We start from the raw sequence: 22325 nt of genomic DNA on the forward strand, positions 1-22325 counted from the left end.
GTATTTTGAATTAATTTTTTTTTCCTCTCTCCTTTTAATTTCTAATTTCTGTGAAGCACATAATCATTTTTTATTTATCTATTTTTAAGCCCATTAGTTTCGCGACTTCCGATGATAAGTCAAAGAGATACGATGTTTTATCTTTATCTTTCCAACAATTATCGTCGTCATCGTCATCATCACTTACGCCAGAAAAGCGTGACGGATTTGGCATGAAACTAGCTTCCAGATAAGCCCCACGGCAGCAATCCCCACGCTTTTCGAAAATCTCTCCCGACCCACTTCGATTTCGGGTTGGATTTCTCCTGGGTTCCTGTCGTTTTCTTATAAAGAAGTCGTCTTGGCCACCGCCGGCAATAAGCAGTCTTCGTCTGTCGAGAGAGGCTTTGATCGACTCTGCAGCTTTCGCACGCCCACGGCTGTCTCGGGTGAAGCTCTAGTTTTCTGTGGACGTTCTTGGGTTGATTTTCCGCTGCTTTCTTTGGTGTTTCCTGGGGTATTGGTTTCCTTTGCATACGTGAGAAGTTAGATGCAGTGTTTCCCCGAGTGATCAGTGGAATTGCTGCTGCTTGTTTGTGTTGATGATGATTTGAATGTGTTTGCTTACATGTCTGATGATTTCGGGGTGTCACTTGCCTGCTTGGTTGTGTCGGTGATGATGTCTCTGCCGACCCAATTCGAATTTGGGTAGGATTTTTCCTGGATTTATGGTATTTTCTTGTAAATATGTCAGTCTTTTCCGCTGCCGCATAAGCAGTCTTAGTCTGTCGAGGGGCTTTGATCGACTCTGTAGCTTTCGCAGGCCCACGGCTGTTTCGGGTGAAGCTTTAGTTTCTTGTAGAAGTTACGCGGTTGATCTTCCGCTGCTTTCTTTCTTTTTTTTTTTTTTTTTTCCTGGGTTTTGATTTCCTTTGTATACGTGAAACGTTAGATGCTGTGCCTCCCGAGTGATCAGTGGAGTTGCTGCTGCTTGTTTGTGTCGATGATGATGTAAACCTGTTTACTTACATGTCTGATGATTTTTTTTTGGGCGGGGTTGCACACTGGTTTTGGAATTTGGGTCGATGGGTGATTTTGATTTTTTTCTTTTGTTCTTTTTTGGTTTGTTTGTTTCGATTTGGATTGATTGTAATGTAATCGGTATTGCTGTTTGTGTTGCAGAGATAGATTGCGCGCATGAAAAGAATGGAGTTGGGGAAGATTTTGTTTGTTCTTCTTTGTGCTAGTCTGGCTATAACAGGAGTGGTAAAATTTACCAAATGCATTTTTATTGAAATATAATAATAGAAAGAAATAATAAAATTATACAAGTTTATCAAACACATTTCTATTCCTGGAGTAGAAATTTTTTGTTGTTACCAAGTATATTCTTATACTCAGAAATTAGTCCCAAGAACAGAAAAAAAAAATTATTTTTATTTAAAAATTATTTTCCGGAACGGAAACTTTACCAAACGTCTTGCTTATTTTGCGCTTGTTTGGCACTTGTTATTGTTGCTTTTATTTGCGCATCATAGTGAATAAATTTGCTTGCAGTTACAAATTTTGTGAGAACGTCATCATCAATCTAACTAGCAGGATGCTTGAGTTGTGGTTCTATGACTTCTCGAAGATTCAGTGGAAGCTCTCATCTCCCGGTCTATATCTAGATATGGGAGTTTCTTAAAAGTGTTTGAGATATATTGGTTCAACATGTTATTGTTGTTGTTGTTGTCTCCATATGGTGTAGTATTGAGGACGCTGAATTTATGGTGCACATTGCAAGTCACAGTTTCTAGAGGGAAAGATTTCCGTGTGTGCTCATCACTAATGATTTTGGTGATCGGCGCTCATTGTTCTTTGATGCTATTAGCCTATTAGGGATCTAATCTTTTGGGACGATAGCGTGCTTAGAGATGCAAGTCTTGCTCTTTTGTTTTTGGATTTTGTTTTGTTTTGCAGTTCTTTTGGGATTTGTTTTGCTCGGAAACTTGTTATATTCCTCTCATGTTTGATTATAATAAATGAACGAAATTTTTTTTTGACCAAAAAGAAAATCCTTCAAACATCTCTCTGTCTTTTAAGTCTTGATTTCAGCTAGAAATATGCTCACATCGATCTCATCATGCCTCAACTAGCTTAGCAAGATGCTTCATTTCTTTCAAAGAGGTAGACTATTATGTCCTTTATTCGATTTGGTATCTTCAAATTAACCCACTTAAAGAAATGGCTTAAAGAAATGGCAACAATCTGTACCATTGAACTTAGCTCAACCATAAAATCCTTAATCTTGATTTTTCTTGTTCCACCATAATAATTGGTGATTGAATACCACGATAGCGTTTACTCTAAGTGTACATCATTGAAAGTTATGGCCCTTGGTTAAGACGCTGGCTCCGTAATTCTTCTACTTGCTATTCTTCAATATGAGGATTAGGGTTCCTTGTGCCAACATTAGGGATTGCAATCCAACTTGGGGCTCATTGTTTCTAGAGTTTTATATTTTTGAAGAGTTAAAGTTGGAGAACCGGCATCATTTTCACCGCTGTAGACAACTCAATTAAGTTAATGACACCTAAGAGAGAGAAATCAATAAATGAAGCTGCGCATCATTCCCTATCCATCAATTTGGATGGAGCTAGTGGAGGAACTTAATTGCACAAATATTAAGTTTAAGAACTTGATTGTAGACTATTGGTATATTTGTGCCTGCTTCCCACCCTTCCCTCTCTCAACACTATGTGGAGCGTGCCTGGCATGACCCCTCTACTATTGTGATGGGTCACGTCAATGTGGTTCGTTCATTATGAATCGTGCTCATTCCAAGGATGGCCTTCGCATGACATGGCAAGCCGGCACGTCTCAATGGTTGCTCATGGCTATTGAAGTAGCCATTTATGAAGAAAGACTACTTAAATTGCCGTTGTGCTGCTTTGTTTGATAAATCTTTTTAAAAATTTATGCTAACTCCTCACACAAAAAAATTCCATTAAATCTCTTATGATTTGAAAAGAAAAAAAAATACATTCTTAGATTCGTTTGTTTTTTGGAAAAATAGATGATTTGATAAATAATTTCCAAACAATAATTGATTGTATTGTTTACAAAAAAGAACTAACAGAAAAAATTTCATTGTTCAGAAAAATATTTACACATGAATTGTTGTTGATAATGATAATAAAATATTTTTCATTAATTAATTATTTCAAGTGATACAAATAATTATTTTTAAAAATATTTTTAAAATCATCCATTTTTGTGAAATAAATACATCCTTGATCTTATACTACTTGTTTACAATATGTCATTCTCACTCTTGATCTTCTTCTAAATTTTCTACTCATTCATAAATAGAGTAATTATGACAAAAATTACTTTTTGAGAGTCCTATGGCATTTTGAATATATATTAATTACTTGTTTGTTTCTAGTGCGAGGGTTCTACTTAGTTGTGCCTATTAAAGGCAGGTTATTTTATATGGAACCAGGATTCACACAGTGCCTTCTTGTCACGTGACTCCAAGTGACTGCGGAATAAGAATCAACTTGAGAGTCCATGCTACTTAAGGTGTAAAATTTTCAATTATTTTACAACTCAATCTATTCCTTGAAATTCGTTCTTTTATATTGTCAAACTAAACAAAGTCATAATTATATTCTCACTTCAAAGAGAACACTGTGCTTGCGATTAGATACGTTGGATTTGGGGATGTTGTTGGGCCATATACTTCTTCCAGGGATCCAATTTGACTTTACAACTAAAATCCAAGGAGACCACGCTCCCACGTGCTACATCTCAATTACATTTCTTATCCACCCATTCTATTGACGATTTCTAATATAATGCAATATAACATATTAAATTCTAGGTATTCCTTAACAAATTTATGAATGCATTACGCATGTTGGTTGAAAACTAATAATATATTGAAGAGAGAAGGGAAAAAAAAGAAGCAGCCCTACCCTAGCCAGAAAGACGGGCTGGTTAGCGACAAATTGGAAATGTGGTTGGTCCACCCGTATTCCCAAGTCTTTTGTCCGCTCCATCTCCACTCCCAATCGCTAATCTGCGAGCTTGATTGACAGCAATTTAAAATTGTTTCTGGCCCACAAAAATATACTTGAAATAGTTGTGATCACTTGTTTGTTATTCATATAAGTTAAATATTTCAAAATTCTAAAGTTTCACGACGGGAAATCTACAAGCTCTATGGAGTGAAATTTTCTCTAGAGTAGTTTGATTAGCATGATTCTAATTTGATTAAGTCTTAGAACAAGTGTAAGCCGAAATCGAAACAAAATCATGCAAGCCGAAATTGAAACAAAACCACGCTACTAATTGGAGAATTATAAAAAAAAAGTTATAAACCTATTATAATTGTGCTAATTAAGCTCTAAACTTATTTTTTGGCAATTATGTCATAAATCTTTTCAATTAAGCTAGTTCAGTCCATTAGGCCAAATTTGACCAACTGGGGCTAATGAGGATGCTTGTGACGTTGACTGTCCAACCAACGTCGATGCAAATAATTTTTAATAATATTTTATTTTATTGAATTTTCACATTTTTCCCCCTCCTTTCTCCCTCTTCCTCTAGTTGTTGTTGAACTAAGGCAATCGGTTAGTGGCTAGCTGGAGAAGGGCTAGCTCACCTTACTGTTACTAGGCGAGGGCGAGCCTTGCTAGTGGCTTGGCGAGGGCAAGCCTTGCCAGTGGCTTGGCGAGCCCCGTCGATTTGGCACGGCTCGCTTTCGCCAGGCTCACCCTCACCTATCGACAGTGAGGTTGAGCTTGCCAAGGGCTTGCCTCGCCAATGATTGGGTGAGCTTGCCCTTGCCTAGCTGCCATTGGCCTGGCCCTCAATTGCCGACCGGCCAAAGGAAGAAGGAAGAACGAGGAAAAAAAAGATATTATTTAAAAATTGTCTACGTTAGCGTTATTTGGACGATCAGTGCCAATTGGCCCAATTTGGCCGGATAGACTAAATTGATATAATTGCAAGAGGTTTAAGACTTAATCAGCCAAAAAAATAAGTTTATGACTAACTCTGCACAATTGTAATAGGTTTATGACTTTTTTGGTAATTCTCCTCGCTAATAATTGAACCGTGTAGGTTTTCAAGAAATTGTTTTGTGTAATACGTGATGTTTGGTTCGCTAAATGAAATAAAGCGGGAACACAATCATTATTTCAAGAAAAATACTCAATCAATCACAAACCTATTGTGCATATGTCAATTTAGTTGTAAACTTTTTAATTTTGTCAATTTAATCTTAAACCTTTGTGTAAAATTCTAATATAGTTCTTTCAGTCAATTTTTTGTAGCTCCATTGACTTGATCTCAAATATAAGTGGCTACATTCATATCAAAGTATCACCAAGTCAATTACACCTTCAAAAAAATATCTCAATCCTACTCCCCAAATCACCACAACACAAATAGAGAACCATGAAAGACTTAGAAAACTTCCTACCAACTCTAACACTACAAAAAACCAACACAACGATGCATCATATGCACAAACTAAATACCTATTGATATATCTTATCTTTTTTCACTCGTGCAAACTCCTCTTTCAAACTTCTCTTTTTGTCTTTTGAGTCTTGATTTCAGCTAGTAGTGCGTTCTTGTCAATTTTGTCATGTCTTAATTGACCTGATTGACAAGATGCTTGATTCCTTTCAAGGAGGTTGGCTATTATGTCCTTTGCCCAATCTTGTACCTTCGAAATAACTAACCTGAATAAATGACAACAACTCATATCATCAAACTTAGCTCAACCATAAAATCTTCTTCTTCTATTTTCACTTATTTCGTCGTGAGAATTAGTGATTGAAAACCACAATAGCAGATTACTCCAGGTCAACCTCATTAAGAACAAAGTTGTTGCTGAAGCAGCAACTGCGTGAAGCGGCGCCAAGAAAATGACCAAGATTTTCTTGCATTTGCTGCTTCTTGTGGCCTTCTCGGCCAATGCAGCTTTGGGAGGCCAGATCGTCAAGGCTCTTCCCGGTTATGATGGTGAACTTCCCTTTAAGCTTGAGACTGGGTAGGTGTTTCTTTCTTGTTCTTGTTCGCTTTCCTTCAGGGTAAACAGAGAGAATTGTGATGTTGGGTTTGTCTTGATTGTTTAGGTACATCTCTGTTGCGGATGCGGAGATGTTCTACTACTTCATTGAATCGGAGGGAAACCCTAAAGAAGACCCTCTTTTGCTCTGGTACAGTGGAGGCCCTGGTTGCTCTGCTTTTAATGGCCTCATTTTTGAAAATGGTCAGTCTTTTCTCAATTGTCATTTCATGGTTTGTTGTGCAAGGGGGCGTTTTTGAATGCGAGTCCATCCCATCACTATGGACACATTTTCCCTATCGGCATGACTATATTCACTATTCCGAGATTCAATTTTGATCGCCTCCCCTGCTAGGATTGGAAACCCTGTATTTTACCTTCCCAGAAAATTGAGTTCTTGGGTTTTATTTTGGGCAGTTGTATTCATGGTAGAAACTAGAATAGGATCAGGCACAATGACGTTATAGGATTCATTAGCTGACTCCACCTGGCAGGAAAACATGGTTTGTTGTTTCTGTTGTTGTTGTGTTCATAGTGCAAACTTATATATATTTCCTTAACGTATAGGGGCCACAGGTCAGTTTTCTAAAATTGACAGTTAATATTCATAAGTTGACTATTTAAAGAGAAACTTTTTTTTTTCAGACAAGAAACTAATGTTTATTGAATGAGGACAATGGCAGACAGATGCTTTCGTCACTTTGCACTATCTGTAATGAATTTCTGTTTTGTCAAGGGGCGAAAGGATGAAAAGAAATAGCAGAAGTAATATGTTGTCTGGTGGGTCATGAACCGACAAATAACCGGGATGATAGATGCAGTTGCAGTACTCAAGTTCTTGCGTGATTAAATTTGTGGTAGGAAGCACCAATATTGAATACTAATTCTTGAGACACGGCAAATCATACTTGTATATACTGAGCACCAGCCCAATAGACTGATGAGCAAGACTTGTCCGTCATGTCTTGCTCTTCTATATACTAAGACTGGTATGCAAAGTTAGTATACTAAGTGGAAGTGGCAGATTGTAACTCAGAATATAAACAAAGTGGACCAGTGTCGCCTCGTTATTTAGTATATTGCTTTTGCATTTAATTCTAATATACCTTGCATTATTTTTTGAATAGTCCTGTTTGATTTCTGTAGCCCAAAGGATCAGTTGATGCTGATAATATGTGGTGCAACTAGTCTCACTTGTTGCTCTCAGTCTGAACTATAGCAAGAAGCAGTTATATACCAAACAGTCAAATGTTTTTCCAGTTACTCATGGTTGCATATTTAGTATCAAGTCCCATCTTGTGCTTTGGTCTCTCTTAGAGGAGAAAAAGCTCACTCGATATTGTTTTCGAGTTTAGAGATAATTGTAAAAGCTTGGCTTCTTATAGGGAATGTGAAATTGACAACGGTTTCATGGAAGTTTAATCACTTTTATGAGAATCCCATTTTGAAATTGCCAGTCGTTTTCTAGCTGTTCCAAGTCGGAAAGTCTACAGAGAATTGAAAATTTATGAAATGCTTAACTCTAAAGTAGGACCCAAATGATTGCATAATGTCCATCCCAACCCATGTTGTTAAATTGATGCATATTAGCATTGCAAATTTGGAGACACTTCATGTTTTTCATCTTCCATCAGTGATTGAGAATTGATCTGGCTCGGTTTTCTAGCATAATTACAGCCTGAAGAAGTAGAATCGTTGGCAAAAGTTATTATTGGTGATATTTTGGCACTGACTTTTAAATTTTTTTAGGTCCGTTACAATTCAACATCACTGAATATGAAGGAGGTGTGCCACAGCTGGAGTACTATCCATACTCTTGGACAAAGGTATTCTGTTTCGGATAAATTTCTTCGTATCTTACTTTACCCATTAAACATGTATATTGTTTTTCTTAGTCTTGAAAGCTTTGTTGACACCTGGGACTGATGCACTTATTGAATGTATGAATTCTTTGTTCTCCTTTCATTTTTGAGCATGACAAATGACTGCCTAATTCTGTGATGTTTTATGTGCTTATAGCCCCAAAATCACATGTTTTTATCTCTCGATTTTTGTCATTTTTTTTTCTTTCTTCCTTCTGGTGCTTTTGCGTAATAAGTGTGATAAATTTCAGACAGCAAGCATTTTGTTCGTTGATGCACCAGTCGGTACTGGCTTCTCTTATTCCACAACTGCCTCTGGTTGGTACACCTCAGACACACAAGCTGGCTGGCAAACCTATAAGTTCTTGAGAAAAGTGAGTAAAATTCATCAAAGTGATGTTGTATTTCGGTTTTCACTTCTGAGAATGCAATTGAGTAAATTGTTTTTTTTTTTCCCTTAAGAAGCATCAATTAGAAGGTCGATCTGCTTATTTGATGAGATTTTGTTCTTTGTTTGGAATGCAGTGGCTGATTCAACACCCACAGTATTTGAAAGTCCAATTATTTATTGGCGTTGATTCTTATTCCGGCATTTCTGGCAGTCTCCTAGTCCATCATATTGTAAATGGTAAGTAGCCATGAGCTTTGATACTAGGTTACATTTTTCGTTTCAGCTTTCTGTTTTTGAACATTCTGAAAATGGGTTGTAATGCTCAAACTCTACTGATTGCACATTTCAGAAAATGAAGCTGGTGCTGTCCCGCGCTTGAATCTCAAGGTATAAGGGAAATCTAAGCTCGGCTTCAAGTAATAATTCAGACTAGCCTAATAATTGCAATCCGTAATTTGTGCTTTTTACATTGTTGCAGGGTTACATTCTTGGATGCCCACGAATTGATGCAGACATTAACGACAACTCCAAAATTATATTTTCTCATCGGATTGGCCTTATAAATGATGAGCTCTATGAGGTATTTTGCTTTGTGAAATAGCCAACTTGATGTATTGAATTCATGGGAAAATTGTATTTCAAGCAATAAATAGAATTACAGTCAGCCAACTCTTCTTACGCTGAATGTCTTGATTTGAACCCACAAGGATGCTGCTAGGGTCACATGTTTTCTGAATGGATCATCTTTTATGTCAACATTATATGAGCCCATCATGAAGTTCTAGCTTAGTTGGTTTTGTGGCAAAATCATTTTCCTGGGATTGCTGAATTTGATGTCGATCATGTAATGTTCTCGTGCAGACGTTGAAGGAGAGTTGCAATGCTAGTTACACTGACATCGATGAAAGCACATCCTCCCCTGAATGCTATGAGGCATATGAAATTTATTCTCGGGTAAGTGATTTAAACCTTGTTCTCATGCATACTACATGCAGCACATGAAATTATATCATTGTGGAGATTCTTGTTATTGAATTTGCATTTTCTGTGCAGCTTATCAAAGACATAAACAAAAACGACATTTTGGAGCCTAAATGCGTCTGGGCATCCCCTAAATCCAGTGGAGAGCTCAGTTATAGATCTCTCGAAGAGAACCCCGATAACTTCATTCTCTCGCCTCCCAAGATCCCTGAATTTTGGTGCCACGTGAGTCTCTTCTCTCTCTGCAGACTTGTTTTGTCTCAGCAATAAGTACTAAATCTTCAACAAAATTACACCCAAGACTTGTAGATCAAGCAATCTAGTATGGTATCATCGTTCATTTCAGCATGACCAACCATGTTGCTTCGAGTCTCACATACAAATCTCCAATTTGTTGAGCAAATTTTAGTGAAAAATCAATGTCTGGCATTGGTCTTGATTAGCTTCACGGTGTATGAAGAGTACTAACATGCATTGACTTTATCTGCAGAACTTCATCCATGCCATGTCCTACTGGTGGGCAAACGATCAAAGTGTTCAGGAAGCTCTTGGCGTGCGGCTGGTACACTCTCAGTGCTCGCATCATTCTCAAAGAAGCTCATAGTCTTAAAGTTGCTACTTAATTTCGTTGTTTTGATCTCTATAACCAGGGAACAGTTGGTGACTGGGTTAGATGCAACAAGTCACTGCAGTACACAAAGGATGTGGACAGTGTCCTCGATGTTCACAAGAACCTTAGCACCAAAGGGTTGCAAGTTCTCGTATACAAGTAAATTCAAACATTCTTGTTCCATGTCCTACCTCATAGTTCCTCTATCCAAATCCATGCTGATCGAGGCATAAGTCGAAGTTTCCCATGGTCGAGATGAGAAAAATCTGCTGCTTTTCAGCTGATTACTGTTTCACTCTAATTGAAGTGGTTTTGCTCTCTTGCTGAACTGTTGTGAAACTTTCTTGTTTTCACAGTGGTGATCACGACCTCACCATCCCAAGCACCGGAACGCAACAGTGGGTCAAGGTGCTTGACCTGACGATTGTGAATGATTGGCGACCATGGCTTGTCGATGGCCAGATTGCCGGGTCAGTATTCTCAAGCGGACGTTCTCATCTCTTTAATCCTTTCTGGTTTGGTTTTTTCTTTTCTGTTTTGTGATTACAGAGTCCTGAATCCTTTCTGAATTATTTGACATATGCAGTTATACCATCAAGTATTCGGAACACGGTTACAGACTGACCTATGCCAGTATCAAGGCAAGATCAATATTTCTCTCTGAATCTTTCGTCTTTACGAATTACTTGCTTTCTTCTCAGAAGTTAAATCATTTGTCTGCGCATGCACGCGCGTGTTTTTCGTGCATGTACTGCAGGGGGCTGGTCATCCGCCTCAAGCGAACAAGCGACGAGAGTGTTACGAGATGTTTCGAAGGTTCATCCATTACTATCCAATCTAACTTGCGACCGGAGGACTGAGGAGACTAGCTTGATATGCAATAGTTTCGGATTCTTTTCTCCTTGCTTTGTCATAAATTTTGTATCCGTAAAACCGGTGTAATCAGTCAAATAATGCAAGTTTTCAATTGGGGAATTTGGGATCACAGTGTTGATGCAGATGCCGATGCCGATGGTCATGGATCGACGGCCTGAAGAATTTGTTAAATGATTTGAAGAGAGATGCCTGTACATGATCCTTCCGCATATTATGCAATTGATCGTCATCACTTCTCTTTCTGTTGGGAGTTGATCATGACCCCTCGTACTAAACCTTCCAAAGTGAGACTTGATGGATGATTTTGATTGTTATGCAGTGAAATTACGGTGCTATAGACGGAATATCCTTGAACTTGGATAGCATAAATCTAAATATGACTCACTTACATTTTACCAAAAAAATAATATATATATGACTCACTTACATATCGGATAAGTTATCTGGGCCATATCGGTAGGATTAGATTATGCCACCCGAATAACATAAAATAAAAGTGATTTGTCCTTTTCTCGCTCTCACTCACACGAGTAGTGGCGCACCCGGATAGGTTTCAAATGGCTATCGCAATAAGGCAACTAGCTAGGCTATGGTTACAAGTTGACACATGTCTGGTTTTTTCCATGATCTATATATTTGATGTTTTTAGCCCTATCATAGTAAGTCTATCAAAACACTACAAAAATTTGTGTATGTTAAGTCATCATATCGCACTGTATCTAATCTTGTCAATTTAATATTTCATCGATCAAATGAAGTTCAAGAGACGTAATAAACGGTCAGATAACGCATCGAATTTCTAACGGATAAATGTGATCCAAATTTGGACAATAAATCAAACTCTCCTAAACCTAATAGTAAATATAGATAATCCTAATCCTATGTTTATTTCTATTCTAGTCCTGCTCTGTACCATCACACCCCTCGTGGAGTCCTTATCCATCTTTGAACCCCTTTTAAGTTTCCAAGAATTTTCCAACTCGAGTGCGGAAAGCATTGACTCATCAGGTTTCCATCTCGTGATCCCTATATTTTTTAATTAATTTTTTTTCCTCTCTCCTCTTTAATTTTCTAATTTCTGTGATGCACATAATCATTTTTTATTTATCTATTTTTAAGCCCATTAGTTTCGCGACTTCCGATGATAAGTCAAAGAGATACGATGTTTTATCTTTATCTTTAACAATTATCGTCGTCATCCCAGAAAAGCGCGACGGATTTGGCACGAAACTAGCTTCCAGATAGGCTCCACGGCAGAAATCCCCACGCTTTTCGAAAATCTCTCCCGACCCACTTCGATTTCGGGTTGGATTTATCCTGGGTTCCTGTAGTTTTCTTTATAAAGAAGTCGTCTTGGCCACTGCCCGCATAAGCAGTCTTCGTCTGTCGAGAGAGGCTTTGATCGGCTCTGCAGCTTTCGCACGCCCACGGCTGTCTCGGGGTGAAGTTCTAGTTTTCTGTGGACGTTCTTGGGTTGATTTTCCGCTGCTTTCTTTGGTCTTTCCTGGGGTATTGGTTTCCTTTGCATACGTGAGAAGTTAGATGCTGTGTTTCCCCGAGTGATCAGTGGAATTGCTGCTGCTTGTTTGTGTCGATGATGATGTGAATGTGTTTGCTTACGTGTCTGATGATTCTGGGGGTGTTACTTGCCTGCTTGGTTGTGTCGGTGATGATGTCTCTGCCGACCCAATTCGATTTTGGGTAGGATTTTTCCTGGGTTTATGGTATTTTCTTATAAATATGTCAGTCTTCTCCGCTGCCGCATAAGCAGTCTTCGTCTGTCGAGGGGGCTTTGATCGACTGTGTAGCTTTCGCAAGGCCACGGCTGTTTCGGGTGAAGCTTTAGTTTCTTGTAGAAGTTCTGCGGTTGATTTTCCACTGCTTTCTTTTTTACTTTCTGGGTTTTGATTTCCTTTGCATGCTTGAAACGTTAGATGCTGTGCTTTCCGAGTGATCAGTGGAGTTGCTGCTGCTTGTTTGTGTCGATGATGATGTAAACCTGTTTGCTTACATGTCTGATGATTTTGGGGGGGTTACACACTGATTTTGGAATTTGGGTCGATGGGTGATTTCGGTTTTTTTCTTTTGTTCTTTTTCGGTTTGTTTGTTTCGATTTGAATTGATTGTAATGTAATCGGTACTGCTGTTTGTGTTGCAGAGATAGATTGCGCGCATGAAAAGAATGGAGTTGGGGAAGATTTTGTTTGTTCTTCTCTGTGCTAGTCTGGCTATAGCTGGAGTGGTAAAGTTCCCTTTTTTTTCCTCTCTCCCGTAGTCTTGTGTTTTTGATTTTTCAAATTTGAATTTGAAACCATTGCGATTCGGGTTGAATTATGCAAACAGGTTGCCGCTCCGCCGACATGCCCTGCCAATGACCTTGGCGGTGAATGTGGTGATGCTGATGATTGGAAAGGAGAATTTTTCCCGGGCATTCCTAACATTAAGTATGAGGTGAGGCTTTTTGGAGAAGGGTCTGTTTAGCTTCGATTTCGTTGCAATTTTACTTCTTTGACTTTGTGTTAGGGCCTGCAAAAGTTTGCACAGCAGATCGTGTTTCGTTTTAGCTGCTACATGCAGGTTAAAGTAGTAAACAAGATTTTGTTGTATGCACTGAAAGAAAATTCAATAATTTTGCTTGAGAACTCAAAAGTCTAATTTTGAACTTTGTTATATACTGCTGGAAGTGCCTGCTGGTTGAGATTCTCAATTAAAACAATGTGCTTCTCATTTAGGGTCCTTCAAGCAAGAACCCACTGGCATATAAGTGGTATAACGCTGAAGAGGAGATACTAGGCAAGAAAATGAAGGTGAGTTCTGTTTCCTTCCTTGGTGATTTTTTCTTTTTGCTTTGCCGATCAGTTGGGCAGGTTATAAATATTGATAGCTGGCTGATGTTGCAGGATTGGCTTAGATTTAGCGTTGCCTTTTGGCACACATTCAGGGGAACAGGAGGTGACCCATTTGGTTCTGCCACGAAGTTTTGGCCCTGGGAGGATGGCACAAATTCTTTAGCTATGGCCAAAAGGAGAAGTAAGAACTGTTTATCTAGGAAGTCAACAATAACTGTGTTCCAGTTTGGAAAATACCTCAGTTTGGATTGTATATAGGTATCAGTGCTAATAACTTTTTATTTTATTCTGCATTCGATGAACAAAACAGTGAGGGCCAACTTTGAGTTCTTGAAGAAACTTGGAGTTGATCGATGGTGCTTCCATGACAGGGATATAGCTCCTGATGGCAAGACATTGGAGGTGAGTAAATAGTTGAAGTCAGTTTTGGTATTACAAGTTCATATGTAGATTTTGGTTGCTCAGGACAATGATCTTAGAAAAAAAGTTTGAAATGCCCGTTCTTAACTTGTTCTGACGCAGCTGCCCATGAAAATTCTTAATCCAGCAGTTGAGTTTAAGTTTGCTCTTTGTCGTTACTGTCACAGGAATCTAATGCGAACTTGGATGAAGTAGTGGCCCTTGCGAAGGAGCTGCAGGTAGACTCCTGGACAAACAAAATAATGATTGGTTTTGTTACAGCTGTAGCACTTCTATGATGCCTTCATTACGCAATTAATGAAGTCCTCTAGCCCATTGCTTGAACACATGAAAATCCTTAACCAGACTCTGAATTTTCTATATTAGAAGCATTGGCTCAGCGTTGATTGATGGAGTGTTTGGATGGATGCTGATTTCATATTATTTCTGAGAGTCCTTTATTCATAAAGTGTATTCCTAAGCTGTGAGGGTCTTTTGCTCCTACTTTCTAAAATATGATCAAACTTGATGTTGGGACTTGAAAGCATGGTTTCTAACTCATGTTTCCATGTTCTTGATATTCTGAGCTTAATTCGTTGAATGCAATAGAATTTCGGAGGGAAGTCTCTCGACTTGTATAGTTCCATCAAGGAAGTTCTTTTTATTTCTGCTCTAGACTATCTGTTATGTCTCGAGTAAGATGAGATCTAGCAATTGTTTGTTATAATTTATTGGATGTCCATGTTATCTTGTTAAGCATCAGCCATTATTGGTCAATATGCTATAGAATGATACGAGTGAATGCAGGTAAGACTCCCTTTTTTGGTTGGCTTGAACAGGAATGCATCAAATTAAAAAATAGTTTATGTCTCCCACGACACAAGTGAATTAAGCTCCCTGTAGGTCCACAAATACTCTGGCCTCATAGTTGAGTTCTCTTTGGCATACAGGGAACTGAAATCCGTCCTTTGTGGGGTACAGCTCAATTGTTTGTGCATCCCCGATACATGCATGGAGGTGCCACCAGGTACTATACATGACTATGCATACTTATCTATAGAATGACGGTATTTATAAACTTAGCGTGTATATAACCATATAATGCATGGAGGTGCCACCAGGTAATATACATGACTATGCATACTTATCTATAGAATGACGGTGTTTATAAACTTAGCATGTATATAACCATATAATGCATTTGTTTTCAATAGCCCTGAAGTTGAGGTATATGCATATGCTGCTGCTCAAGTCAAGAAAGCCATTGAGGTAAACATTTTTTGGAAGCTGTTGTATCTTTTTTTTCTGTCGCAACTTCTGGTTAATACTATATCTTATGGCTTTACGTGGACAGGTCACTCACTATTTAGGAGGAGAAAACTATGTCTTCTGGGGTGGTCGTGAAGGATATCAAACTTTATTGAATACTGACATGGGACGAGAGCTGGATCACATGGTGTGTTTGATAGCCTGCGCTTATGTTACTCTTGGAACTTTTGCCTTCTAAGCTTGCTTGATACTGGCCGCATCACCTTAATCATCTAGTATTTTACATTTTCCTTCAACTCAGCTTAACATCCTATCTTTAAAATACCTTTCATCATAATCGACAGGCAAGGTTCCTTGAAGCAGCTGTTGCCTATAAGAAGAAGATTGGATTCAACGGTGACGTCTTTCTTGACATTTAAATGGAGCAGTTCTAATAGAATTAATGTTCTATTGGATTGGGATTATTTGGATTTGTGTTTCGGACTCTTTTATATTTAGCATCCGTTAGCTCTGCCACTGAAATTCTTCCATTTAAGTGTTTATTTTGCCTGCCATATCAGCTTTGCCTGATTTTCCTTTTCCATGTGCTTAACCAGGGACTTTATTGCTTGAACCTAAGCCTCAAGAGCCAACAAAGCATCAGTATGATTCTGCATCTGTGTAAATTGGTAAAGTAGCTTCCATGAATCACCTTTACTTATGGGAGTCTTATTACAGGTATGACTGGGATGTTGCTACAACTGCCAGTTTTCTGCGAAAGTATGGCCTTTTAGGTGAGTATCAAATGATTTGCTGCGTAGGAATATTGAATTAATGAATTGCTGTGTTGTTCTTTTCCTTTACTCATGTAAGTTAATTGGTGTTGGTGTACCTGCAATCCAAGGAATTTTTTTTTTAACTTTGAGTTCTTCTGCCTATTTTAGAACCATGTCTTGATGTTGCTCTGTCCATCCCCTTGCAGGAGAATTTAAAATTAATGTTGAGTGTAACCATGCAACTTTATCCGGGCACAGGTATTTCATGCTATGTGATGCTAAAACTGAATGCTGATTTGCTGCGAATAAGTTCTTGAACTTGGATTGTGTACCTGAAGATCTCATTGCTTCGGTGAAACTTTACTTCTTTTTTCATTTCTGTAGTTGTCATCACGAGCTAGAAACTGCTAGACTTAATGGTCTATTTGGAAACTTAGATGCCAACACTGGCGATCCACAGATTGGTACTTTTCTATATCCAAATCTGGAATATGCGCAATTAAAACATCTTAATAGTATTAGTAATTATGTAATGCAATCGTTGACAGGATGGGACACCGATCAGTTCCTCACTGATATTGGAGAGGCGACTTTGGTCATGCTCAGTGTGGTCAGAAATGTAAGTCAAAAATTAATTTTGCTTTTGGATAGTTAAAAAGTCTTGTTGGGAACTTTCTAACTATGTTCTTCATCCTTGCCTTTCATAGGGAGGATTGGCACCAGGGGGCATCAATTTTGATGCCAAACTGTAAGCATCCTTTTCTTCTCTTCTCAATGGGTCTTTTCTCTTTTTTGGATTAATACTGATTATAGAGGCTATGAGTCATAATATGGATTTGGCCTAGTATTGTTTTTAATGCTTCATTTCACTGAAGTATAAATGTTGTTTGTGTAATATTGTAGACGAAGAGAAAGCACAGACGTTGAAGACTTGTTCATCGCTCATATTGGCGGAATGGACACCTTGGCTCGTGGGCTCCGAAATGTTGCCAAGCTGATTGAGGTGAACTAATTACTTTCGTTCAACTCATTGATGTTCCTAGTCCTGACAGTTTAGATACTTCTCCTCAATCAACATGACTAATTATGCTTACTTTTCAAACATAGGATGGTTCTCTGGACGAACTTGTCAGGAAGCGATATGAGAGCTTTGATACCGAATTCGGGGCACAAATTGAGGTACTTCTTCAGAGCAAGCATGTCCTCTTACTATTCCCTTTAAATATGCATCGATTCTTCACTCTCTTTATTTTTAATTTTTATCTTTTTTTTTTTTTTTTAATTTTTATGATTGATCCTGAACTTTCTTCGTCAGGCTGGTAAGGTGGATTTTGAAACACTTGAAAAGAAGGCTATGGAATGGGGTGAGCCCAAGGTTCCATCAGCCAAGCAGGTAATATAGAAGGACTTAATGAGGACCTTACATCCTTCACTTTATAATTCTGTTCTTAGGTTCTGTGCTTGGCTTATGTTTCTAGTCTTCTAATCTTCCTTTTTAAGTTAATACAGATGCTTTAAATACTAGGAAAACTTTAGAATGTGTTACTACATGACTTGGCTAGTGGTTGCTTGATCTTAAGTTGTAGGTCCTAAGAGTGCTAAATACAACACTGTTAGTCAAATGATGCCACATTTGCATGTCTCAATGAAGATTTAGTCCTAATTAAATAATGTCACATGTTTCATGTAACAAGGACTTAACTAACTGGCTGTCGTAATGGACCAAAGTGCTTTTAAGTAATGTGTTTTCTTTTGTGTGTTGAGTTATTAGGACAAATATAGGAGATATAACTGTCAAATATTGATATGTTCATTGCCTCGATAAGTTGTTTCTGAAACATTGAATTGGAGCTACAATGTTTGCTATTAATTACAAATTATGAACTTCTCTAGTATGCTATCCCTTTCTCGGCTACAATTTTGCACTGAGCTACTCTTGATTATCTTGGGTGCTTTCCACACCTAGTACTTGAAACGTCATATGTCCTTATACTGTAACCTCAGAATACACCCACATCGCCATCTGATATGTAGATGACGAGCACCATCTACTTCTATATCATAGCATATTGACAGAGTCTTGATCTTGGAGTTTATTTTTCCCTAGCAAGCATTATCCTTTTTCAGGTGTTGGTATGGCTTGATCTGATGTACCTGTTTGCCATATTTTCAGGAACTTGCGGAGATGATTTTCCAGTCTGCATTGTAAATAAAGCAAGGGTGCCTTCTTTTTTTGTTAACTTAGAAAGATTGTATGGTTCTCTGAGATTAATGCTAGTTTCACAATAACACTCTAGTTTCCTTGAACTCAGATGGTTTTAGTAAATCAAATTCAACCTTTATGTTCTTGGAGCAGTATCATTGCATCTTTATCCTATTTCTGCACTTGCACGTGGTATTTTCTAACGCTCTTTCTGATACGAAAGAGGTAGCTACATCTTTTCGCTTCTGGGTTTATGAACTGTTACGTTCATGCATGAATTTTTCATGTTTAGGGAAAAATATGATGTTGCCGGATATCTGATTGATTTGATTTGACCGATCAATGGCCATAGAAGATGCGTTTCAATGTGAAAGTTAAGAAGTTATATAGTTTATAGTTTATGATTGATTTGTTTTGTCACATGCTAATCGTTACTCCACTTTATGCACCCCACAGTACAAATTACACATTGGCAAGACTAGTCGACATCTAGCGCCCATTGGCAGTGAGCTGGTTTTGATGCTTGTTCAATAGAATCGATCATATTGCGATAAATTTGTCCGAAGAGTACGGGTTTTTACTGATTTTCAGCCTTAATTATACGATCGGCATGATGTTAGATGAGTTTTCTTGCGATTGATATGGAAGGTAGCTGTATCTACGCGTCTCGTATGCAAATACAAATTTAAACAAGTGATGATCGCAAAGGCTCTGAAGGCACACGCGCACGTGTTCAGTCTCATCCAAAAGCTTAGATGTCGAGTTTTACTTTACTGAGAAGTTCAAATGTGGCTTATTTTATGGATTGAAACCATCAAAAAGCTCATCCAAAAACCTAACCATGAGGAACCACTCAAGAGGAGCCTTTGATCTAATCTGAGAAACAAGTGCACTTGCTGATATTGACCTCTTTTAGTGCGATCGTGATGTTGGCCTCTCCTAGTAAAATCCTGCAACTGCTCACTGCACACTCTCATAACTCAAATGGGTCCTAAAAGAACCAAATCCTTCGCTCGAGGAAGACGGAATTGGGACCCTGGCAACGAATGCCGCGTCATTGGGAAATTGTTTGGAACACGAGATATGAGTCCGACCAAGCGTTTTACTGCGTCGGTTGTGAATCGCAGGCATGCGCAATGAGCATTAGAATAGAGCCGGCATGGAGATCTTCATAAATTCTAAAAAAAACATGAAGTTTATTGGTGTTTCGTGGTCTGGCTTTGTCTTCTCTCTCACTCTGAACTCTCTCAGAGATAGGTATCTAGACTCTCAGGATTCCCCGGTGAACTTACTTTCTATCTTGAAACAGGGCGAGTGATATATTAATCTCTCCCAAAAGCACTCTTGTATTATCAGTCATTGATTGAGGAAATTGAAAATATAGGGAAGAAAATAGTGCATTTTTTTTCTAAATAAATCGAATATCTACTATACACTTTACAAAATAATGTTCAAAACTCACTTTATTTCTATCTTAATATAATACATATATGATATAAGAATAATTATATTGCTTTAACATTACCATATACATATCAAAGAATATTTGTTTAATTAATAATATTATAACAAATATGAATGGTCTAGTCCTTTGATCAATCTTATCAATTCATATATTAATGGTTTAACCATTGATTAATCTCATCAAATCACATGCTAATAGTCCATTCCATGAATCATCTCAAATTGCATGTAAGTGGTCCATTCCATTGATCAAATTCGTGCTTAAATATTAACCGTAATTCTACGTAACGCCTTGTGATAAGATAACTAAACTCGTTTCTTGGCAATGACTCCACTTATATTGCCAATGCTTGGCCCTTAAGGATATTTTAAACTAACATGTATATACCCACAAGCCTCTCAATAAACTCACAAATATTAAGCACCAACACAAACTTGTAATGGTATCATTTACAATTCACAAGCCAATTTGGAATCAAATTATAAATGGTTTCACAAACCAAACATATTATCTTTCTCAACCCATTCATCAAACTAAATACATTTCGCGACGTATTTCTCAAACAATTTCAAAATACGTTTCATAAACTAGGTTCACAATGTACATATAACATTTTGCAACATGTTTCATAATCCATTCTCAACTACCTAGTAAATGCTTGATCTAGATTTTTATGCAACTAACATGTTCTTTCATTACTCATAACATATTGAATCTCTATAACTTTCAAGACATAAGTTTACAAATTCATAAAATAGATATCACCACTTACTTGGAAATGCCCACAAAGTGTTATTTGGTATCAGAACTCCCTTTTGGTTGCTCTGATCACATCAACCTCGTCCCAATTTTCCTTCCAAAATGGAGATCTTGAATTCGCCCCCACGAGGAGGCAGCATGTAGTCTCGAGTAAGTGTAAGCCGGCGTTGATTCTCCCAGCCAGTCATCTATGGGGTGAAAGTCTTCTAGTGTTTCCTCTTCTTCTAGTGAGTAGTCGATATGCCAGCAAGTCTTGCGAGTGGTGTCAGTTTACGAAAGCCCTCTTATGCCATTTGATTAATTCAAGTCCGTAATCTTAACAATTAGATGAAAATCAACTTCAAAACTAGTAAGACTACCTTAACTACAAATTAATTAAACTATGACTGCTATGAGCTAACAAACAATGTACTATTCGTGCCAACGGTTATGTAACCCTAAAAATTAAACGAGAATCAACGTTAAAACCTAGTAAAACTTAACTTTAACTACGAATTGGCTAAACTATGTCTAAATGCTAACAAAATAACTTCTAGGCGCTAATAAAGCACTCACTTACCAACCAAAAAAAAAAAAAAAAAAAAAACTCACTTGAAGTGATTATTCACGCTTAATGTAATGTGGAACTCGCACATAAAATCCTAAAGTTCCGCTTCTACAAAATCATTGCTCCAAATTGACTTCAGTCAAAACCCACAGCTCAAAGACACTATAATCTACTATTTCTATAAAATCTCATAACTCAATAACTCAAAAATTGGACTTCGTAGTTCAATTTGCTAAACTTCGAATTTGTGCCTAACCCAGAAAGTTACTCCGTTTGAATGAATAAAAGACTTGAATCCTTATTGGGCGTTGCAATGTGTGTCATGGTGTCTACATCGCATACATGGAATCTCTCTTCTTTTTATTCTTCTTCCCTTATTTTCTCTCTCTCGTTTTGTTTTTTCTTTCCCGTGCATTGCTTTCGGTCCTCTCTCTCTCTGTCTCTCTCTCTAAAATCAATTTCCTAATGCACAATATTCTAGTTTCCCAACTAATCAGGTTAAATTAGGATCAATTAGGGCAACAGTATCTTCTGCACCATTTCTTCTTCTCATTTTTCTTGTGGGCCCCCACCCTTTGACAGGTCAAGATATTAACATTATATATCTTCATGAAGTCTGAGAGACCGACCATAAAAAAAAGAAGTCTGAGAGGCGTCCATTTGAATCACCGGATGCCCCGGTGCCTTCACTCTCTTGGCAATCTTGTAAGAGAACGGTAGGGTTTAAACATACAATGACGACGATGAAAATCCCCTCGGGGGGGAGATCAAAATCTTTGGACGAGACTGTTCCCGTCGCGCCTTGTCAAATGCACGCCGTACGATTCAGCAACATTACATTTAAGACCGACCTATAGCAGGGATCGAATTGCTTGGGGAGCACCTAGTTAGTGTCAGGAGATTTTCCTGTCTAATCTTTGGAAGGACGTGGCTGTCGCGTTTCTAGCTTGGGAAGTTCCAATGAAAATCTTGCGGCTTTTTTTATGCCACTCTTATCTCTCCTTTTTTATGGATATAATGTCAGAGCTTCAATCCTAACCCTCATTCAACACCGTTCGGCGGACCTCCCCTTCAACGGTGAGAAAGGGCGCTGGACACCCACCAACTTTTGGCAAGCTGGACATAGGATCCATCCTCTCCGATTGTCGCACGAAATCTCAGATTACGATCAAACGCCTCCAAATGCCGGTCCTAAACGACCAAATCTCGTCTCGACATATGCCCCAAGAGTCTATTAAGCGGCGCAACCTCTTTTTGGATTAATCTGCTAACCTAGCCAATCACATGACAAGAAAAATCGCGATAGAGATCCA

At 38.1% G+C, this 22325-nt stretch overlaps 2 protein-coding genes across 4 annotated transcripts; both read left to right on the forward strand.

Moving 5' to 3' along the window:
* The first annotated feature begins 402 nt into the window (after positions 1 to 402).
* On the forward strand, positions 403 to 18415 carry LOC104453070 (xylose isomerase). 3 transcript variants are annotated; one of them, XM_039316594.1, is made up of 21 exons: positions 403 to 428; positions 12925 to 13008; positions 13110 to 13217; positions 13499 to 13573; positions 13667 to 13796; positions 13926 to 14017; positions 14203 to 14253; positions 14965 to 15041; positions 15229 to 15283; positions 15369 to 15470; positions 15628 to 15679; positions 15880 to 15925; positions 16001 to 16056; positions 16245 to 16296; positions 16423 to 16502; positions 16587 to 16657; positions 16746 to 16786; positions 16942 to 17041; positions 17146 to 17217; positions 17354 to 17431; positions 18212 to 18415. In XM_039316594.1, the coding sequence occupies exons 2-21, from the start codon at positions 12940 to 12942 to the stop codon at positions 18245 to 18247; spliced, it is 1443 nt and encodes a 480-aa protein (XP_039172528.1). In that variant the 5' UTR covers positions 403 to 428; positions 12925 to 12939; the 3' UTR covers positions 18248 to 18415. The 3 variants fall into 3 exon arrangements, with proteins under 3 accessions (XP_039172528.1, XP_039172526.1, XP_039172527.1); XM_039316592.1 differs by lacking the exon at positions 403 to 428 and adding an exon at positions 11956 to 12207; XM_039316593.1 differs by lacking the exon at positions 403 to 428 and adding an exon at positions 11975 to 12275.
* LOC120295981 (serine carboxypeptidase-like 17) lies at positions 5904 to 10924 on the forward strand. Its single transcript, XM_039317619.1, has 15 exons — positions 5904 to 6028; positions 6114 to 6250; positions 7796 to 7872; positions 8160 to 8282; positions 8434 to 8536; positions 8649 to 8686; positions 8778 to 8879; positions 9161 to 9253; positions 9353 to 9505; positions 9771 to 9842; positions 9931 to 10049; positions 10247 to 10360; positions 10477 to 10531; positions 10648 to 10706; positions 10837 to 10924. Exons 1-15 carry the CDS (start codon positions 5904 to 5906, stop codon positions 10922 to 10924), a joined length of 1458 nt encoding a protein of 485 aa, XP_039173553.1.
* Positions 18416 to 22325: the final 3910 nt, after the last annotated feature.

This window comes from Eucalyptus grandis, chromosome 7 (genome assembly GCF_016545825.1).
Source record: "Eucalyptus grandis isolate ANBG69807.140 chromosome 7, ASM1654582v1, whole genome shotgun sequence".
NCBI classification, from domain to species: domain Eukaryota; kingdom Viridiplantae; phylum Streptophyta; class Magnoliopsida; order Myrtales; family Myrtaceae; genus Eucalyptus; species Eucalyptus grandis.

What these genes read in the sequence shown, in the direction of transcription:
- LOC120295981 (XM_039317619.1), top strand. Translation starts at nt 5,904, where the DNA reads ATGACCAAGATTTTCTTGCATTTGCTGCTTCTTGTGGCCTTCTCGGCC. An exon ending in AAGCTCTTGGCGTGCGGCTG is followed by an intron (nt 9,843 to 9,930) that starts GTACACTCTCAG and finishes CTCTATAACCAG; the next exon opens with GGAACAGTTGGTGACTGGGT. An exon ending in TGTTACGAGATGTTTCGAAG is followed by an intron (nt 10,707 to 10,836) that starts GTTCATCCATTA and finishes CGGTGTAATCAG; the next exon opens with TCAAATAATGCAAGTTTTCA.
- LOC104453070 (XM_039316594.1), top strand. Translation starts at nt 12,940, where the DNA reads ATGAAAAGAATGGAGTTGGGGAAGATTTTGTTTGTTCTTCTCTGTGCT. An exon ending in TACTAGGCAAGAAAATGAAG is followed by an intron (nt 13,574 to 13,666) that starts GTGAGTTCTGTT and finishes CTGATGTTGCAG; the next exon opens with GATTGGCTTAGATTTAGCGT. An exon ending in ATGCATGGAGGTGCCACCAG is followed by an intron (nt 15,042 to 15,228) that starts GTACTATACATG and finishes TGTTTTCAATAG; the next exon opens with CCCTGAAGTTGAGGTATATG.